Source organism: Artemia franciscana, chromosome 2, assembly GCF_032884065.1.
Source record: "Artemia franciscana chromosome 2, ASM3288406v1, whole genome shotgun sequence".
Classification (NCBI taxonomy): domain Eukaryota; kingdom Metazoa; phylum Arthropoda; class Branchiopoda; order Anostraca; family Artemiidae; genus Artemia; species Artemia franciscana.
This window is the reverse complement of record NC_088864.1, coordinates 38,625,951-38,646,782: the sequence shown is the minus strand read 5'-3', so window position 1 is coordinate 38,646,782 and position 20,832 is coordinate 38,625,951. Positions and strand designations below refer to the sequence as shown.

Here is a 20,832-nt window from a genome sequence, read left to right as displayed (position 1 = left end):
AACAAAGCTTATCAAATATCTAGCAAGTGAAGATGCTAAGGTTCTGATGATTAGATAAATGAGTTTCTCTATTGTGTCACGAAAGATATGATGTATCTTAATCCTTGTGTGGGGCTCGGTTCACGCCAAGTCATCAAGCCTGGACCGGGACGAAGTTTTATTCTATAGTAAAAACTTCCAGCTTTCTCTGCACTAATATTAGTATCTGGATTTTAGTTTTTTTTTTAATTGCCAGTTTTTTAACGAATTTTTTCAATTTGAAAATATTCAAAAAACTAAATATTTTGGTGCTTTTATTATCAAAAAATTTAAAGTTTAGTCGTTTGGTTGTTCTGACTTGTCAAAATATTAATTTCTCAATCACTCACAATTGAATCGTTTTTTTTGTGTTTTTTTTTTCTTTCTTTTTTTTGAAAACTAAGACGCTATACTCTGTTGATAAGCAATTTTTTAGTGAATGTAGTATAACTTAGTATTTGAGTTATTGTAATTGAGTTATATCTAAGTAAGGCGTTTGTAAGTTTCTAAAAAATATTTGCTTGGAAAAGTTGGGAGATTTATTTTTTTTTTTTCAAAATCAGGATGTCATCAGGATAATCAGGATCTAATTTGGTTGATTTAATTTGTATTATATTAGTTATTTGTATAATATTTGTTTGTTACTTTTTGGGTAAAACACGTTATGCCTGGAACAGTTTTTGTATTCTATGTCGTGCTACAAGTCAAGACTACTATTGCTATATAAAATCCGAGTTACCAAAATCTGAAGCGTAACCAGTGATTCTTAGGATTCTTTATAACCCATTATTCATTTATATTCGAAAATCTACTTGGGTGGTTTTCACCTTCCTTAGCTCAAAAGTAATGGTAGTCGATCGGCTTAAGCTTGAAGCGTTTGTCTATAGATTTTCTAATTTATTTTATTTTTTTTTTGAAATAAAAGAATATCTAAAACTGTCAGCCCAGGTCTTCAGAGTCCTCCGCTTTATTCTCGTTGTGGTTGAACTATTGAAATTGATTTATTTATCTTATTTCAGGTTGTTTGGAGTCGTTTCGGCTCGTCAAGCGGATAAAACTAGTCTGTCATCCCTTGAGAAGAAATTACAAGAAGAAAGAAAAGTTCGAACATCTCTTGAAGCACAGCTGGCCCAAGAAAGAAATGCCAAAAAAACTGAAGATAATAGCTTGACTCGAAGTGGAAATAATGCTGTGTCTTCAAAGTATTTTTTTTTTAGTAGTAGTTTAAATCAGGATTTTTTGACATTAGGTCAGAAAAAAAATAGTAAACCAACTTTTAATAAGAAACTTGAATGAAAAAAGAAAGAAGAGATAGATAGTGATAAAAAGTCGTCTGAATTACTCTCAAATTTTTGAATGTACGTTACGTGGTCAAAACTAAAATAGTAAACCCATTTCATATTAGAAACTTGAATGAAAAAAGAAAGAAGAGATAGACAGTGATAAAAAGTCGTCTAAAAATACTCTCAAATTTTTGAATGTACGCTACGTGGTCAAATTAAAAATAGCAAACCAACTTCTTATAAGAAACTTGAATGAAAAAATCTAGAATACAGAATTTTGAAACCAATACACAAATATATATATATATATATATATATATACATGTTTCTGCTGCTTGAAAATGTACAAAAATTCGTTAAATCTAATGCTACCCAGCAAAAGCTATTACCATACGAAAATCTGTACAATTTTTGAAAGAGAAGGAGAACCAGCCAAATCTTGTTCTTTTGATTTAGCTTTAAGCTGTTAGCTATAAGAAATGTTAATTTGAATCTTAATATTAAATTTATTTTCTCATAGAAAATCAACTCCTATAAAAAATAAAAATAATTGAACTCTTCTCTACATAATGAGGTCTTTAATTCTTTTTATGAAAGATGGTTAAAAGTCGCACTTTCTTAAATAACGATAGGTTCCTAGAGAAAATTTACCTCTTTTTAAACTCACCAGGTGCTATTTTTTATTCTGTCATTTTACATAAATTTTTTTTGTACACTTTTTTGTTTTTTGGTTTGTTAACTTTCCAAACCTTTTCCTTTTCTGGCTTTTCATTACTAAGTTATATTGTTCCTCTGATTCTTAATTTGCTTTGTTTCATTGATGGAAGTTAAAAAAACATAATAATCTAACAAATAATCGCAGTGGCAACAGGTAAACATTAGTAAACAAAATGCCTATAGTAAAGGCCATACGCCTTTAATGTTTTATTTTATTTTTTTACAGAGGCAATTCATATAGAAGGGGTCCTCTTATAAAACCCAAAGGGGGCTCTTTCGATTGAAAATCCAGAGTTCTAGTGCCCTTTTTGAGAGTCAAAAGTGATCGAAGGCCAACTAGCCCCACTCCATGCCCTTTTTTCCCCCAAACACCTCCGATAAAAAATTTATAGGTAGCCATTTTGTTGAAAATAGTTCAAAGATCGTATAAAAAAAAACTCCAGGGTCGACACAACCCCACAGGGCCCGGGGGCAGGCGTTGTAAGTTATGCACTGGGGGGCAAATATGGTTCTCACAAAAGAGATGCTTGTATAAACTTCAGAGAGGGCACATGTTGTTGGGAATTAGAAGTTTTAGAAATTTTGAGATAGCCATTTTGTTAAAAATATTTCTAGTTCACTTTTTAAGAGTCAAAAGTGATCGGGGGCAGCTAGCCCCCCCCCCCCTCTCCTGCTCTTTTTTCCCTAAATGCACCAGGTAAAAATTTTGAAATAGACATTTTGTTAAAAATACTTCAAAGGTCAGATAACAAAACTCCGATGTTGACACAGGGACCGGGGCCAGCTGTTGTAAGTTATGTCCCAGGGGGTATATATATGGTTCTTATGGAAAGGATGCTCGTATAAACTTCAGAAAGGGCATATTTGTTTGGAAAGTGAAAGCTCTAGTTCACTTTTAATTAGTCAAAAGATATCGGAGGGCAAATAGGGCCTCCCCCCTCCACGCCCTTTTCCCCTCAGATCCATCAGATAAAAATTTTGAGATGACCATTTTGTTAAAAATAGTTAAAAGGCTAGAAAACAAAAACTCTGGTGTCAAAATAACCCCCCCCCCCCCCAGAGCCCGGGGGCAGGTGTCGTAAGTTATGCCCTGGGACATATATGGTTTTTATGGAAGGCATTCTCGTATATACTTCAGAGAGGGGTAATGTTTTTGGGAAATTGAAAGTTCTTATTCACTTTTTAAGAGTCAAAAGAAATTGGAGAGCAACTATCCCTCTCACGCCCTTTTTTCCCAAATGCATCAGATAAAAATTTGAGATAGTTATTTTGTAAAAAAAAAAATAGTTAAAAGTTCAGATAACAAAAACTCTGGTGTTGACACAGCCCCTCAGGGCTCGGGGGCAGTTGTTGTAAGTTATAACCTAGGGGCATATATGATTGTTATTGAAGGGATGCACGTACTAACTTCAGAGAGGGCTCATTTGATTGGGAATTGAAATTTCTAGTTCACTTTGTACGATTCAAAAGAGATCCAAGGGTAAACTAGCCCCCCCCCCCCCACCCAACACACACACACACCCTTTTCCCCATCCGATGAAAAGTTTGAAATAACTGGGTTTTTTTGAATCGTTGAAATGTCAGATAACAAACTCCGGTGTCGACACAACCCCTCAGGGCCCGGGGGTAGGCGTTTAAACAATGAACTGGGGCCATATATGGTTCTTATAGAAGGGATGCGCGGATAAACTTCCGAGAGGGCTCATTTGACTGAAAATCAAAAGTTCTAGTTCACTTTTTGATTTAAAAGAGATCGAAGGACAATCAGCCCCCCCCCCCCTCGCTCTTTTTTCCCCTAACCCATCCGGTAAAATTTGTGACATAGACATTTTGTTAAAAATAGTTCAAACATCAGATAATAAAAACCCTGAGGTTGACACGAATCCCCAGAGCCCGGGGGCAAGTGTTTTAAACTATTCTCTGGGGCATATAAGGTTTTATTGTAAGGAGAGGTCGTATAAACTTCAGAAGTGGCTCTTTTGATCGGAAATAGAAAGTTCTAGTTACCTTTTTATGAATCAAAAGGTATCGGAGGGCATCTACTCCCCCCCCCTCCACACACGCACACCCTTTTTTTCCAAATGCATCTGATTAAAATTTTGAGATTGCTAGTTTGTTTGAAGTAGACCAAGGATCAGATAACAAAAACTTCGGGGTCAACATACCCCGGAGCCCGGGGGAAGGGCTGTAACTTATGCTTTGGGGCATACAAGGTTTATATGGGAGAGGTAGTCGCATAAATTTTGGAGGGGACTCAAATGACACACCCTAGCATTGAATCCGATCCCTAATATCCTCACATTTGCAGCGTAAATGGGAGGATATAATAACCTATATAACCTGTTGCTTGACCTACTGCTCTATATAACCTACTGCTTGTGAGTGGTTATCTCTTATGTAAAGTTATTGTAGTTTTTTGTCATTAATTTTTTTCTTTTGCTAAGTTTTAGACAATAGAAAACTAAAGGTCATAAAGGCAGTAAGGTTTTAATGTTTTATTGTTTTGTTTTTTTAGTTGTGCACTAAGATTAGTGAAAACAGGGCAACCACGGGAAGGTTGTGCACAGCCAGCCCCGTCCACCCCCTAGCATTTAATATCCTCCCGGTCCCCAAATATCCTCCCATTTGCAGCGCAAATGGAAGGATAGCTCTATATACTGCTTGTGAATGGTTATTTATTTGTGAATGGTTATTCTCTTGTGTAAAAGTTATTTTAGTTTTTTTTTAAATTAATTTTTTTTCTGTTGCTAAGTTTTAGACAATAGAAAACTAATGGTCATAAAGACAATAGGGTTTTGAAGTGTTACTGCTTTTTTAATTGTACACTAAGATAAGTGAAAAAAGGGCACCCATGGGAAGGTTGTGCATACCCAGCTCCACCCACCCGACCCCCTATTAGCCTCCCATTTGCAGCGCAAATGGGAGGCTGCAAACGCAAACGTCAGAGAGGATTCTGTAAAGACAAAAAAAAATAGAGAGAGAGAAAAAAAAGAGCCCTTGAGTTACTGGCAAACTGGTTAAACCACGTCCAAATAGTCAAGAGTTACCTGCATTGTATAAATTCCGTTTGAAATAAGATTTGTGATTTTTTTTTTTTTTTTTTTTTTTTTTTTTTTTTTTTTTTTTAATCTCAAATTTTACCTTGATTTTTTTTTTAGGGGAGGCGAGTGCACAAATGAAGCCTGTAAACTTCGCCGACAGAACCTAGAAGCAGAAGTAAAACAACTTCGTCGTGACTTAAAAGTCGTTGAAGAACGTTTAAAATCTACAGAGAACGAAGTCCTTTCTCTTCGTCAGAGGACTAGTCCTCTTCCAGGATCTCCAGTTCAAAAATCTCCAGACACAGAACAATTAAAAAATTCACTTTTAACCCTGCAAGAGAAGAATAATTATTTAGAAAATTCTTTGAGCGCTGAAACAAGAATTAAGCTGGATTTGTTTTCTGCTTTAGGTGAAGCCAGAAGACAACTTGAAATTCGTGAATGTAAGGCCTCCTCTTGTTTCATTCGTTTTTTTATAATTAGGATAATGTGTCTCTTCTGGAACTAATAAGATTTAACTCCTTGATTTCTTGGAATACGCCTTTACATAGAAAGTGATAAGAAAAAATAATATATCCTACAGTTAGTTTTGTTCTCCAGTAATTTAATATTACTGCCTTCGTCTCTTTTTTTAACGGATCATCAAGAAATGCGTTGGTAAGTAAGATGAATGTTTGTTAGTTCATAAATATTTGCGTACGCCTGACGCCTGAAGCGGCAATGAAGCAATAGCTTACCCCTTTTTGTTTTAGTATTTCCCGTTTTATTTTCTTCCAAGTTTGCACTTCAGGTACGGCTATTTGACGAATCGCTGCTGTTCACCTGTATCAATGGCACTTGTGACGTTTTTTCTATCGTTTTCGTAAAATATTAAAAACAAATGGTTGGATGAATTATGATTAGTGATGAATGAACCATTTAAAAAAGGACAACAGTCCGAAAAGATTGAAACTGATGCTACTAAATTTAAGCTATTTTCCATTTCTACAGTTTTGCACTTATTGGAGTTGCTCAATCCTATGTTTAGGTGAACCAAATGCTCATTTCTGATCTACGCTGATTTTTATTTCTCGTTAGTTCTGCACCGCTTCAAATACGTGCTCATCAGGAGTCCACAATATTCCGTGGGGCTATCCACGTTATTTGAAAATAAAAAATACTGATGTAACTATCCGTGTTTACACTACTAATAATTCATCCACGCCAAAACTGAGGAGAATTTAGCCAACTATTCAACTAAAAGTGTAAAAGAACATTCTATTTTATATCTACTTTTTCTTATGCTACAATAATTATAAGATGGGATTCCATAAAAACATTTTGTTAAACCCTAGCGTTAGCTGACTATCAAAAAGAGAAAAGGCATATTAGTGAGTTATCCCAGGCAACTTGCTTTCGTCGAGGTTTGTCGAGAATTTGTGATTTTACTGCAAAGTTCAACTGAAAAGAAAGTGAAATTTTGCTTGCGACTTGTTGGTGAGCTTGTCAATCAAATTGGGTGACACCACAGGAAACTTTCAAAGCGGCCAAATTGTTCAAATGATAATTCTTTCGAGCTAATTTTTAGTGTTTTTGATCAGACATGCTAGAATATTGTTAGGAACTACCATTCCTGAACTTTAAAAAGAAAATTTTGCTCTCTTTAATCGAAATAAAAAAATTCACAGTTTTTGATGATGTATTAAATATTTGTGGGCTGAATAATTAGCCCCACGACGCTTCTAAAAAAAGAAAAACTCCAGCCCTCCACTGTCAGTAACCTGGATATTAAAGTTGTTTTCCAATTGGGATGTAAGGGTCTTCAAATGCATAGTACTAATAATTGTGCTGGTTAATGATAACTGATACTTTAAAATATACTTCTTCTGGCTACACCTTTTTTTTTGGTGTCACCTTCACGTTTATGTTTTTGATGTTTTGTTTTAATGTTGTAAACGGAGGTCTATTTTAAATAGCCATTCTAGGATTCTCAACGGATTCTATTCTATTGTTTCGCCATAACGTACTGTTGCCGACACTAAATATTTGGAAACGAGTTCAACTAATCAATCATGAGCCCTGCACTGCAGTAGTTGTTCATTTGAGTTTTTTTTATATCATTATTTTTTTTTATTTGCCCTGTCTTTGATTATTATAAGAATTATAACATCAACGAGAGAAAGATTACTATACATATTACCATATAGTAATGCATTACTATAAGAAGCTTTCTTTTTGCCAACCATCAATAAAAGTAGAAAACCGTAACTAATTTTTCAATTTTCGTCTTCTCTGTAAAATCTAATTTGTATCCCCGTAATGCCTTTGATATTGCTCAGCAATTTCAGCAAATAAATTCTAGTGATTTCTTATAGGGGGCAAGGGGGGTGGGGTTATAGATTTGAGTCCTACTGGTGGCAATCTTTGGTAACAAATTTCAGGTATGGTTAGTTAAATGGGTGACACGATGATAATTAAGGCTTATTCCTTTCTTGTATGTTCACACTTTTTACATAGCCTGTATACTTCACTATGTTATGTATGCATATTGTTCGGCGTACTAAGAGCGTTTTCAAGATTTCTGAAAGGAAAACTGCACGAAGATTGAGAAGTCAAGGAGGCACACTCGTGCCTCTATAAAGAGGCGACACACGACAATGTTAAGCGATCTTCGGTTCCAGTGGTCGCAGACGGATGGGGAGGGATGCATTTCGTAGCCCGAGCTCCAACTAAGAAACCTGCAAAATTTCATCCCCCTCCAACGTTTCCTTCATGGGGAAAATATGGCCGAAAGTTTCGACCTGTCAACCCAAGCCCCCCTTTAACGTTGTCCGATCGGGCTGAAATTCACAAGTTAAGGTCCTCTAGGGCCCAGGAGCTTATCCGCGAAATTTCAGCTTGATCCGATAACTCCTTCCCTGTTTTCCAGAAACCACGCATAGCCACTTAAAATTCATTTACTTTTTTTTCCTAGACGCCTACAGGTCACATCCGACATCGGATCTGGGTGTACGAAGACTCATTCGATGCGGAATTCTCCGAGTAATTTTCCTGGAAAGTTTCGTAGGAAAATCTTAACCCCCCGAAATTTTCGACCCTCCAACCCCCCCCCACCCCTTTTAACGTTGTCCGATCGGGCTGAAATTCACAAGTTAAGGTCCCCTACGGCCCAGGAGCTTATCCGCGAAATTTCAGCTCGATCCGATAACTCCTTCCCTGTTTTCCAGAAACCACCCATTAGCTATTTAATTAACGGATTTCTCTCCATAAGAGCCCATGTTAATTTAAAATTTTTAAAAGCTATTGAGAAGTTATATTTACACATATGCAAGTTATTAGCTCAGTTGGTATAGCGTGAGACTTTTAATCCTCGGGTTAAGGGTTCAAGTCCCTTACGGGCGGTTTTTTTTCACAACATCAAAAAAATTTTGATAACACCTGGACAGCTTATCATTTGAGAGATTACAGAATATTAGCTTCTTATGAGCAAAAGAAACATTTCGGTCATTCTATCTATTTTTTTTCTATTTTATACAATGATTTAAAAGCGGGGGGGGCGGCAGCCACCCAAGTTCCTCTCCTAATTCCTGTACGAGGAGTACAGGAATCAAGGAGGCACACTCGTGCCTCTATAAAGAGGCGACACACGACAATGTTAAGCGATCTTCGGTTCCAGTGGTCGCAGACGGATGGGGAGGAATGCATTTCGTAGCCCGAGCTCCAACTAAGAAACCTGCAAAATTTCATCCCCCTCCAACTTTTTCTTCATGGGGAAAATCTGGCCGAAAGTTTCGACCTGTCAACCCAAGCCCCCCTTTAACGTTGTCCGATCGGGCTGAAATTCACAAGTTAAGGTCCCCTAGGGCCCAGGAGCTTATCCGCGAAATTTCAGCTTGATCCGATAACTCCTTCCCTGTTTTCCAGAAACCACGCATAGCCACTTAAAATTCATTTACTTTTTTTTCCTAGACGCCTACAGGTCACATTCGACATCGGATCTGGGTGTACGAAGACTCATTCGATGCGGAATTCTCCGAGTAAGTGCCCATGAAAGTTTCGTAGGAAAATCTTAACCCCCCGAAAGTTTCGACCCTCCAACCCCCCCCCACCCCTTTTAACGTTGTCCGATCGGGCTGAAATTCACAAGTTAAGGTCCCCTACGGCCCAGGAGCTTATCCGCGAAATTTCAGCTTGATCCGATAACTCCTTCCCTGTTTTCCAGAAACCACCCATTAGCTATTTAATTAACGGATTTCTCTCCATAAGAGCCCATGTTAATTTGAAATTTTTAAAAGCTATTGAGAAGTTATATTTACACACATGCAAGTTATTAGCTCAGTTGGTAGAGCGTGAGACTTTTAATCCTCGGGTCAAGGGTTAAAGTCCCTTACGGGCGGTTTTTTTTCACAACATCAAAAAAATTTTGATAACACCTGGACAGCTTATCATTTGAGAGACGAGGAGTACAGGAATTATTAAATTACATCCACCATGGATTGTAGAAAAACGTACAGAAATAATATGAAAAAAACTTCGTTTTCTTAAAGAGTTAAAGAGGCTGCGTCCCAAAGTCGAACCTTAAAACGTACAGGAATTAGAAGAGGCAGTTGGGGGGCTGCCGCCCCCCAAACCCCCAGCTTTTAAAGACTCTTTTGTACAGGTTTTTTGTTTTTTTGCTAACCCCCAGCTCTTGGCTTCGGAAAGGCCCTCTTTTAATTAACAAAAAATTGAAATGAATGAATAATGGAATAACTTCGAAAAATGTTAAACACAAGAGGACAGGAGAACCATTGCGCCGAAACTAGTAATTAGTAACAATGAAGTCCCCCCCCCAAAAAAAAAACCTGTACAAAAAAGTCTTTAAAAGCTGGGGGTTTGGGGGGCGGCAGCCCCCCAACTGCCTCTTCTAATTCCTGTACGTTTTAAGGTTCGACTTTGGGACGCAGCCTCTTTAACTCTTTAAGAAAACGAAGTTTTTTTCATATTATTATTAAATTACATCCACCATGGATTGTAGAAAAACGTACAGAAATAATATGAAAAAAACTTCGTTTTCTTAAAGAGTTAAAGAGGCTGCGTCCCAAAGTCGAACCTTAAAACGTACAGGAATTAGAAGAGGCAGTTGGGGGGCTGCCGCCCCCCAAACCCACAGCTTTTAAAGACTCTTTTGTACAGGTTTTTTTTTTTTTGGGGGGGGGGGACTTCATTGTTACTAATTACTAGTTTCGGCGCAATGGTTCTCCTGTCCTCTTGTGTTTAACATTTTTCGAAGTTATTCCATTATTCATTCATTTCAATTTTTTGTTAATTAAAAGAGGGCCTTTCCGAAGCCAAGAGCTGGGGGTTAGCAAAAAAACAAAAAACCTGTACAAAAGAGTCTTTAAAAGCTGGGGGTTTGGGGGGCGGCAGCCCCCCAACTGCCTCTTCTAATTCCTGTACGTTTTAAGGTTCGACTTTGGGACGCAGCCTCTTTAACTCTTTAAGAAAACGAAGTTTTTTTCATATTATTATTAATATGAAAGGGAGTTAATGGATTTTTTTTTTGGTCTCATCACTTACTAAATTTAAAAGGATTGTAGGAGGTCCCTAATGGTTTGTTTTTGTTTTGGTTTTTTTTTGCTGGTCAATTGTCGCCAGATAAGTTAATATATAATAATAATGTATATTTATTAAACATGTATATTTATTTAATAATGATATATATATATTAAACTTAATATATAATTTATGCCTAGTGGGTTGATTATTCTCCTTAACAAGCTTTGCTTTAGGTTTTGTATTAATTTTGTTATTGACGAATAAACCCCTTTGCTACAAAAAAAACAAAACAACGTGTACCAGTTAGTGTTTTTCATAAAAACTTAGAATTATGGATAGTTTATATGTTTTAGCCCTTCTTGGAATACGTGACCGAGAGATTTTGGAGCTGAAGTCAAAAGTAGCAGAAGTATTGGCAGTTATGCCAGGCATGGATCTGAATTTAAATATCAGTATTGGAAGTCCACTCGATTTGAGTATGGATCACGTTGGCCCCTTTTCGTCAAAGGTGCGAAAAGTTCTTTATCTTTGTTTAGATATCTCTTAAATTTAAGAAAATTAAGAAATTTAACATTTTCAAAATCCCTTTTTTGAGTATAGCGGAATATTATCCTCCTGACCTTAGATATTTATGTATTTCTCGAATCGTCTTAGGGACTGCACTGCTTTTCTATATTTTAAAGTAGAGCTGAAAAGGAATTTTCCGTTTTATCTATAAAAAAGAGTGTTCATGTGGGTAAATATTCTGCTGGATTTTAGCTTCTTGAAGTGAAATAAAAGAATTTTTTCCTGTGGACAATATGACGCTTGATATAAATAAGAGCTGTCTATTTATGCACTGGATAAGTGTTTGCGTACTTGAATATGTTTGTAATCTAAAATGCGTGTCGGTTTTCTAGAATACGTACGATTTTCTATATACAGCAGAAATTTAAGGAAAATCCTTTCGTTTAGAAATTTTCTAGAAAATTTATTTTTTATTTTCCTGAAAATTTAGTTTGCTACTTGTTTTGTTAAACGTTTTTATCAAATGAAATATACACTGAAGGTTGAAATTGAATTTTTGAATATAGAAGTAGGAATATGTTTCGTTATTTTCCCTCGGTTTTTCAAGATTTGGAAAGGAATTTGGCTCAATGTAGTCTATATAATGCACTTGTAATCCTCAGCAAAAATTAGATACGAAATCCAAATATATTGCATGCTTTTCATATAAAAAAAAAAAAAAAAACAATGGAATCATCAAGGCAGTGGGTATATTTGATTTGAAAAGCATTCGCTCAAATATTTTCTTCTTTTTGGCTCTGATTCTTGAATCATGTCTTAAAAAGGGACGTGTCATAAACCCAAATATTAATGTTTATGTTACATGATAGTAGAGAACAAAATATTTAGAGGAGAGTGCAGTTGTAGTGCAGTGGTCTGACTATTTTGAACAGAAGAGGTAAGAAGCTACAGTATCAGTTATTAAAATTACTCGGTCATTTATGAGCATTATCATTATATATCCAAATATATTGCATGCTTATATATATATTATATATATATATATTATATTATATGATATTTACTAACACTAAAAGCCTTTCTGGGCCATAGGTAATGCAAAAATACGAAGTAATTTAAAATTTATAAACAAAAGCATACTTTGGAATTCTAGATTAATAAATAAGTAAAATAAACGAAAGGATCCCTATGTGCCATAACCGTACTCACCAATTTTTACAACTTCTATTGTGTAATGACTGCTATATTGACCATTCAGAGACTGCACAAGATAAGTAGAAGAGTTGTCTTTATTTTTGTTGTTTGTGTAGTGAAAGAATTTGTATGAATATGCTCCATTTTGTTTTTTTCTTTGCTTTTGCTTCTGATTCGATATTTTGTATCTTCATAAAAGCGGTTTGATTTTATTAGCAGCAAATTCCTGTAATTATTTGTGCGTTTTTGAAAGATAGTTAATATGGAAAATATATTTTGCTCGGAGTGTAGAACCTCAAGAGACTTTGAAAAGAATCTCTGCAAGATAATGATTTAGCTATTAATTATTTAATTTACCGGCTTAACGATAACATAAAGAAATTTGGATGAATAAGCAAACACAAAATAACCTCTAAAAATAAAAATAACACATTTGCAAGAAGACACCAACTATCTCTCAAACGTCAAGAAGGAAAGGCAATGGCATTTTGATGGAGACGTTTTGATGTTTTTCTACTGAACGTTTATCTAAATCAGAGATGGACATGGATCATTCGCATGACGTTTTGTGATTACAATTGTATGATTTCGAAAAAGTAGGGGTCCCTGCAAAACTTCAGCTGTTCTTATAGGGCTGAACGGATATATAATTGTTAATGTTTTTGTAAGCCAATGTCTTATTGGAGAATTCTTAGTGGATACTTTCTTATGCCACGTCGCCTCCATTCACAACTGAAACGAAAGTATATTAATAACGAGTAAAATTTCTTAAGAAAACAGTAAACAGACAATGACAGTATTTTTTTCTGTCTTCTTACGAAAGTTTACCTGTTTTTAATATATTTTCGGTTCTATCGTTTCGTTTCAATATTACCCTGTAGACCAGTGAGTGAGGATCCGATTGTGAATATATCGCCGACATAATACGAAAGGCTCAAAGCAATATAGCCCATAGAAAAACTACCAAATTTCTGTCTCGTTACACTTTTTTTTTCTTTTTTTTCTTTATTTCAATTTTGTTTCATATTCTTCTTCTTCTTACACGGTAGACAGCCGAGTGGAGATCTCAGCTGAAATATTGGCATTGTTGTTTTAGCTTTCAATGGCTGAAAATTTGCCTCCGTTTATCTTTTCTACTTTTTTTCTCATGTCATCTTTGGCAAGTGTGGTTAAAGGCCTGATCTAGAACAATGAAAAAGCCTCCTCTCTGACGAGCTCTTCTTGCATAAGACCAGTAATAATGTATGCATGGCCTCTTTTTGCCGGTGCTCCAATAAGCCGTAATACTCCTCTCCAATGTGCTCAAAATCGAACGGCTCGTACAAAAACTTCTGGAAACATTTGATGCCAAAGCCCTGTAATTGATCCAAGATCGTTTCGAAGTGCAACTATGTTGTTCTTTTGCAGATGCTGGCATTTCCATCCCTCAGAAGAGTTACAAGAAGCTCGATTATGAAAGAGCAAAGCCTTTGAGGATAACTCGCCAAAACGCAGCCCGGTGGAACTACCTCGAGCAGGGTACACCCTGTCAGGAATACCTAAAAAGAGCTTCATCCAACGATCAGTCGTCAAATGGAATCGTCTCCCAGCAGGGATAATCCCTGAAAATCCCTTGGTTGAAGCATTCAAGCGAAGATTCAACAAACACATCAAAGCTGAAAATGAAATGTTGAAATTAAAAGGGATGATTGCCATATTATCTTTGTCGATGGAGGTGCGAAAATTGCAATTAAAGGAAATGATTTAAGACCAAAAATTCAATTAGTTCGAACTCAATACAAAGAAATGAAGTACATCTAAAGTCGGGGTTGTTTTTTATGTTCTCTGTAATGGGAATTTTTCTGTTTGGGTTGTTTCTTCCTTGTTTTCTTTAATGCAGGATTTTTGTTTTAAACTTGTCAACTTCGTCTAACATATATCTGTTCGGGCCTACATATTGACTTTGGACGCAATCGCATCGAAACCATCAATAAAGAAATAAGCATTCTACTTCGGAAAATGTGTATTGGAAAACCATGATAGGATAAAAAACCATTTTTTCAAAACCCGCATTTTTACTGTAAAGCTTTCTAGGAGATCCAGTTCCCTTATTCCGCTGCTGTAGTATTCTTCTGCTGTGTTATAGTACACCATTTCAGTAAATGTGAGAGTTATTAACTTTGTTTGTGACGTTCTTGACGAAAAGTCCTACATGATTATTTGGCATTAAGATGGGTATTGTTACTGAATTCGGTTTTTTTCAGTTATTGTCTGGAAATGGTGGTATTAACGGTCTTTTGCCGCCGTCGCTAGAGGATATTCCCACTTCTGCGGCATCTTACTTGGACCCAAATGCTGTTTCTTACACCCCTCATCTTACTAACGGAGACGCTTTTGATGCTTGATCTATGGAAAACTAACATTTTGTTCATTGGTAGAATTTGAGTAAGTTTTATCTTTCACTTCTATCTTCTTGCTCGAATTGTTTTATTTATTTCATACCCCGTTAAAAATGCGCGGACCAATTTATACCCACGCCCAGCCCTTCTCTCTCTCGTCCGTAATTTAGAAGTTTAAGGATAATAATCAATGAAACAATCAGTTTCTTAGTCAATATTTGTTGAATTCTATCCATTCTATCCTTCTCAAAACAAATAGTGCACCTCAGATGTTTTCCTCACGAAAGCAGTTATAAAGTGAGAGAAAGATTCATTTAGGGGATAGCTTGTGATATCAATAGTGACACGTGATGTATGCTTACATCCTAGAGGGCAGGGTAAAACAGCCGTGATTGGGTCCAACAATGTATTAGTAGCTTAGACGCCTCATTAATGACATATTGGCAGAATTTTCCAATGCCTTAAAGACCGCTTACTGTAATGTTATGTCATGTACATCGTAAAGCAACATTTTAAACTCTGTTATTTTTGGGGCCGAACTTTTTAAAATATGAGATGTGCCCTTTGGTTGTGGGTACGATGATATCTCGACGTTGAGTAAAAATACATGTCTCGATGTCTTAGGTCTATTGAGGTGAAATTTTACTGAGGCAAGTATCCTTCCGAACAAAAATTTCAGGGGGTATTTAATGGGCCAAGTGGGTTCACTATATGTATCCACGTTATTAAAATAACATATATGGAATATCTTGAGAAACAGATTAGAGGATCAAGTTCTGTTGGAGGGGCAATAGCGCTCAAAATTTCGTCGAAAGGGAGGGAATGGGGAGACCAACAATTTTTTTCTTTTAACCGACTTACGGTTTTGTACTGTAAGATCTCAAATTTTATATTTGGGGCAGGGAATTAGAGAGGCCGGCCATTTTCGTTCCGATGTACAAGTTCGCTGAAAAAATACTAACTATTCAGTGGACCAAGGGTACCTCCCTTGGTATAGAGAATGATGGCGAAAATTAAAAAAGAAAAAGAAAAATGAATCTTGCAGGGCCTGTAGATTTTTGGAAGAAAAATTTAATTGAATGGATTTATAGCACGAAATTAGCTCTTGCTTTTTATATATATTTCCCATTAATCCGCTTGGAAAACACAATGCCTGGAAGGGTACAATGAAGACAAAATATGGAAACAAATTCGGTGGTATTGATTCGTGACGTCTGACTTTCTTTTTTCTCTTTTTAAAGACAACACTGCCGAACCCTTTTATAAATGATCTTGATATGTACTTATTTGAGCAAACTAACAGTTGCAACATGATGGAAAATGAAAGGCTATTTCAATAAAATGGTGGATTAAGATACATGTATGCAACCGAATATAAGATTAAGAACTATGCAAATTTGTTATCCATATCATTGAAAATATCCCTCCCCCCCCCTCTACATTCTACCTTGATTTTATGGTAGATTATTGTTTGAAAATTATTGGGCTAAACTATGGCTCATTTAATATTTTGATTGAATGTTCAAATTTTGCCTAAAGTCTAAGTTGCAATTCAACATTTAATTTTTTGGCTGAAATATTAGTAATATTAGCCGAAGCTGATTCAGTTTTAATCGTTATATTGTTATAGATTAAAACTTACAATACCATATTATACAGCGCAATCAATACTATGCAAGCATGTATTTATAGCTTTTCAGAATCATATTAATACAGCTACTCTCTACTATAATAGTTGCGATGACATTGCGATGTTTTTTTTGTTTTGTTTTGTTCAGAATCTCTGCGCAACATTATGGAGAACACATTTTCTTACCCTCAAATATGCCGGAAGCAAAGAAAATACTGGTGAATTATTTATGTTAGTTTAAAATGAATAAAACATCCACAACAGAAAAGTAGAAAATCATGATATTAGTTAAGCAGACAGGAAAGAAAAATAGGTTTCTAAGAATAATTAAGTTAGTGACTTTCAATTAATTTATATCAAACAGTTTGTGGTAACGAACTGTACGTAAGGAGCGACTCGGCTCAATAGTAACCGAGACTCTAAAAAAACGAATTTTGATAGCAATAGATACATCAAAAGAATAAGCTTATTATACTAATTTCAAATGTACAAGATTCATCACGTTTGTCTTACCCATCAAAAGCTACGCGGCTGAGAAAATTTGCCTGATTTTTGAATAGGGGGACATCAGATTCACTGTACCCGAGAATCCAACCGTAGAAGTTTCACGTTCCTATATACAAAACTGTAGAATTTTGTGGATGAATGTTTCTTTTTTCCTAGAGATGATCTTATTGAAATAATAGTCCTTGAAGATCGGGAGTGGGCGCATTCGAACGAAAATTATAAGTTCTAATGGTCTTTTTTGAGTGACTGTTACACCCATTTATTTCCTAAAGTTACCTGATTAAAATTTTGAGATAGTCATTTTGTACAGTATAGTTGAAGATCAATAACTATGTCTTCAGGGGTAAAATAACTTCCCCCCAAAAAAGTCCGTGGGGAGAGGCCTGTAAGTTATGAAATTTTCCCACTATTCACTTATAGTATTTGTTATTGGAAAGTATACAGACATTTTTCGAGGGGGGGGATTTTGTGTTAGGGTGGATCCTAATTGGGAGAATCTTCCTTGGGGAGGAATTTTTTGGGGGAGGAGGCGAGTTTTCCAGGGAAAATTTTACAGTGTTGACAGAATCCCTATATGAAATTCTTTTTAATTGTCTTACATCAACTTTGGCAACAGATGTTCCAGATGAATTATCTGGGGGCTATTTTCTGCGTGTTTTGATTTCCGGAAAAACTTCTACGAAAGGGGGCACTTCCGGAGTGATCGAGAAAAAAATTAGAGAGCAGTCAAATGAAAGTATGCTAGGGCTATTTTTTTCAGGCTGAATGGTCTGCGATGAATTTTACGGGGAGGGGAGAATTTTCAGCAAAGAAAGGAACTGTCTGGAGGGAACTTGACGGGAGGTGGAGGCGTATTTTACGTTGGAATAAATTTTCACGGAGAAATTTTCCGTTAGGGGGAGGGGTATATTTCATGGAGGCTAAGCCAGATTTACGTGCTTTACTTGAAAAACGAACAGAAATTAAATTAAAAAAAAACAATACTGAAAGTAAGGAGTAACATGAAAACTCAAAACGAACAGAAATTACTCCGTATATGAAGAGTTTCCCCCTCCTGAATAGCCTGCTTTTTATGCTATAGTTTGACTGTTTGTCCCAATGTCTTAAGAACGGCTACCGAAACTCATGGGCCGTTTAATCAGAATAGGAAGCTTTTTTAAAAGTGCTAAAAGCTTTAACGTAAAGAGCAAGGTATTGAAGAGGGGGAAACCCTTCATATACGGAATAATTGATATGCAAATTTTGTTTTAATTTTTCATGAACGGGGAGCCAAATTTGAACCTGAATTAGTTGAAAAACATTCATAAATTAAATAAAAAAAGAATTTTATTAACTGAAAGTAATGAGCAACATTAAAGCAAAACGAACAGAAATTATTCCGCATGTGAAAGGAGCTGTCCCCTCCTTAGCGCTCCGCTCTTTACGCTGAAGTTCATTAGTTAAAAAGCTTTTTTAGTTAAAAGAAAGCTTTTTTTTGTTTAATTACCTGAAGAGACCTTTTGTTATCAAAACTTTTCCTTTGATTCTGTTTCATTCAAGCATATTGAAAATTAATACCCAGATAAAAATTTTAAAGTGAACAGCAGTAGATTTTGAAATCTAAATTGCTCTGGCCTTAAGAGGGTTTAGAGGGTTAAGGAGAGAGTAAGGGGGTAACCCCACCCTTATTTGTGGTAATTTTGTTCGTTTTAAGATTTGGTGATTAATTGTGCTGCGCGAGCGGCACTTTGGTTTTGTCCTTCTTCCTTTTTTACAAAAAGGTTAAAGAAGTATATGGGCGGAAATTTATTTTTATAAGAAATTTTGGGGGCATTGGATATTAAGGGGATAATTTCATTGAGAGGGAATTTTTGCCGCTTGGCGACAGAAGAAATTTTTTGAGGAGAGTAAGGGTTAAAGATGGTCATTATTTTTTTTTTTTTCATGTGTTGTGAGAATAATGGAGGTTATTCCACTTTTTTCTATTGTGCAGAATTGGGGAGTTTGAGAAAGGAAATATTTGGGGTAGAAAAAGAGGAAGAGGGGTGGTTTTGGAAAATGAAATTTTGTTAGTATGAAAAATTGTTCTAGATTAATCAGCGTGGATATGGTGCGTTGAGAAAATTATCTGGAATAGTTATACTTTTTGCATATATTTTGTGTGTGTGTGTGTGTTACAGTTAATGATCGTATATTGGTTTATGTCAAAATTCACCGGTGAATGTCCGAAATACTTTGATGATGACACATTATGTTAGATTAGTTTCGGTTAGACGAGGTTACATTGGTTTATGTTAGCTTAAGTTAGGTTTTTAACCCATTTCTGATATTAAGAACCAAATTTAACCTAACCTAATCTAACATAATCTAATCTAACCTGACTTTAACTTTTACCATCATAGCTTGCATAAGACTGAAAAAAACTGACTCTCAAAGCTAATTGAATCGAGGCAGAGAAAAAGGAATTTCTGTGAAGTTAAGTTAGGCTTTTTCGTGAAACAAACTACGATGCAGGTACATTTTAATTAAATATTTGATATAGGGGTGGTTAGGCTAAGTTAAGTTAGGTATTTGATATAATGCACACACACACCCCCACCTAATGTGCAAATATATAGCCCAAACTTTTGATAAAACTGATGAAATAAAACAAAATACGATGAAAATATAATACTTTATTAGGAAAATTGTAAAATTACAACTTCTAATTATGTACCCAAAACGCAGAAATGTCGTTAAGAAACTAAATTGAGTTCTGTCTTTGTGACTATGAAACCGGATTTTCGTATCGTAGTTTGTTTCACGAAAGAACCTAACTTCACTTATTGAGCGTGTTCTGAATAATACACAAGTACCTTGTTTACTCCATAACGAAACTATTTATTCTACGTATTTAGTTTATGGGGTTGGTATGTGTCTAAGTCAAGCTTCTTTTTTCATTTAAGAAAAAAAATAACGAAAAAAATAAATAACTTGTTATATTTGAATGAAAATCGTTGTCTTTACAGTAGACTGGATACAGTCTACCGTAGCGTGTACTGGATACAGTATAACTACTTGTTATATTTGAATGAAACTCGTTGTCGTTACATTAGACTGGATACAGGAGACAACATAAGTTTTGACATGTCTTTTTCGTTACGTCGTATTCGTGTAAGGTTGCTGTAGCAAATGTTTTGATAAAATGGTAGTTCTATTTGTGGTTTTAATTTACTCTGACTCTTTATGTTATGCTTTTTGCATTTATTATATGATGGTTTTAGACACGCCAAGGTAAAATTATCTCTCATACCGCAAAAACTGTCATTGAAGCAGTCAATTGTCCTCGCTATTACGTAGGACATACGAAATTAAAAAGGAACTTTTTATAGAGGCAGATGTGTGTTTTTTAGTGATGTTTGCTACAAGCTCGGCAACCGTTTTGCAGGTGTGAATTTTTTTGCATTTTGTTGAACTTTTTATTCTTAAAAAAAAATTGTGAATGACATGGAAACATTATTGTTGTTTTCTGTTTCAGATGTTTTAGCATCACTGGTCAATTATTGGAAGAGATTTCATCTAACCACCAGCATTATTTACAAAACGAAGAGAAAGTATTTTTGGAAAAAGAAACCTGTATGTCGGATCTGTGTCAACCTTCTTGTTTTTTATCTTTTGTCACGGATTGTGCAAAAGCCGCTTAGATACGAATTTTTTTTTATTCCTGTGCTTGTTTTAATCAACGCCATTCAGTATGTAAAGAAGCTTCGTAACAGATATAATTATTTCAACCGTAGATAAAAAAAATTATGTGTTTTTTTTTTTTTTTTTTTTTTTTTTTTTTTTTTTTTTTTTTTTTTTTTTTTTTTTTTTTTTTTTTTTTTTTTTTTTGGTTCTCATGTTAAGATTCCTTACAAGCCATTCTTCTTGTAAAAAAAAAGAATTATATTTGTTTTGTACCATTTTAGAGCATTTGGTACTTATGTATTGTCCAGAACACACACCCAATAAGTGAAGTTAGGTTCTTTCGTTAAACAAACTACGATGCAGGTATATAGCCCAAACTTTTGATAAAGCTAATG

At 35.3% G+C, this 20,832-nt stretch overlaps 1 protein-coding gene across 1 annotated transcript in view; it reads left to right on the top strand.

The window, feature by feature from the left end:
• LOC136041350 (macoilin-like) overlaps positions 1 to 20,549 on the top strand; it is an 86,537-nt gene extending 65,988 nt beyond the window's left edge. The window contains exons 12-16 of the mRNA XM_065725997.1: positions 1,038 to 1,220; positions 5,177 to 5,502; positions 10,930 to 11,084; positions 14,521 to 14,701; positions 20,289 to 20,549. Coding sequence (XP_065582069.1) covers positions 1,038 to 1,220; positions 5,177 to 5,502; positions 10,930 to 11,084; positions 14,521 to 14,661 — 805 coding nt within the window. The 3' untranslated portion in view covers positions 14,662 to 14,701; positions 20,289 to 20,549. The remainder of the gene's footprint in view (positions 1 to 1,037; positions 1,221 to 5,176; positions 5,503 to 10,929; positions 11,085 to 14,520; positions 14,702 to 20,288) is intronic.
• Positions 20,550 to 20,832: the final 283 nt, after the last annotated feature.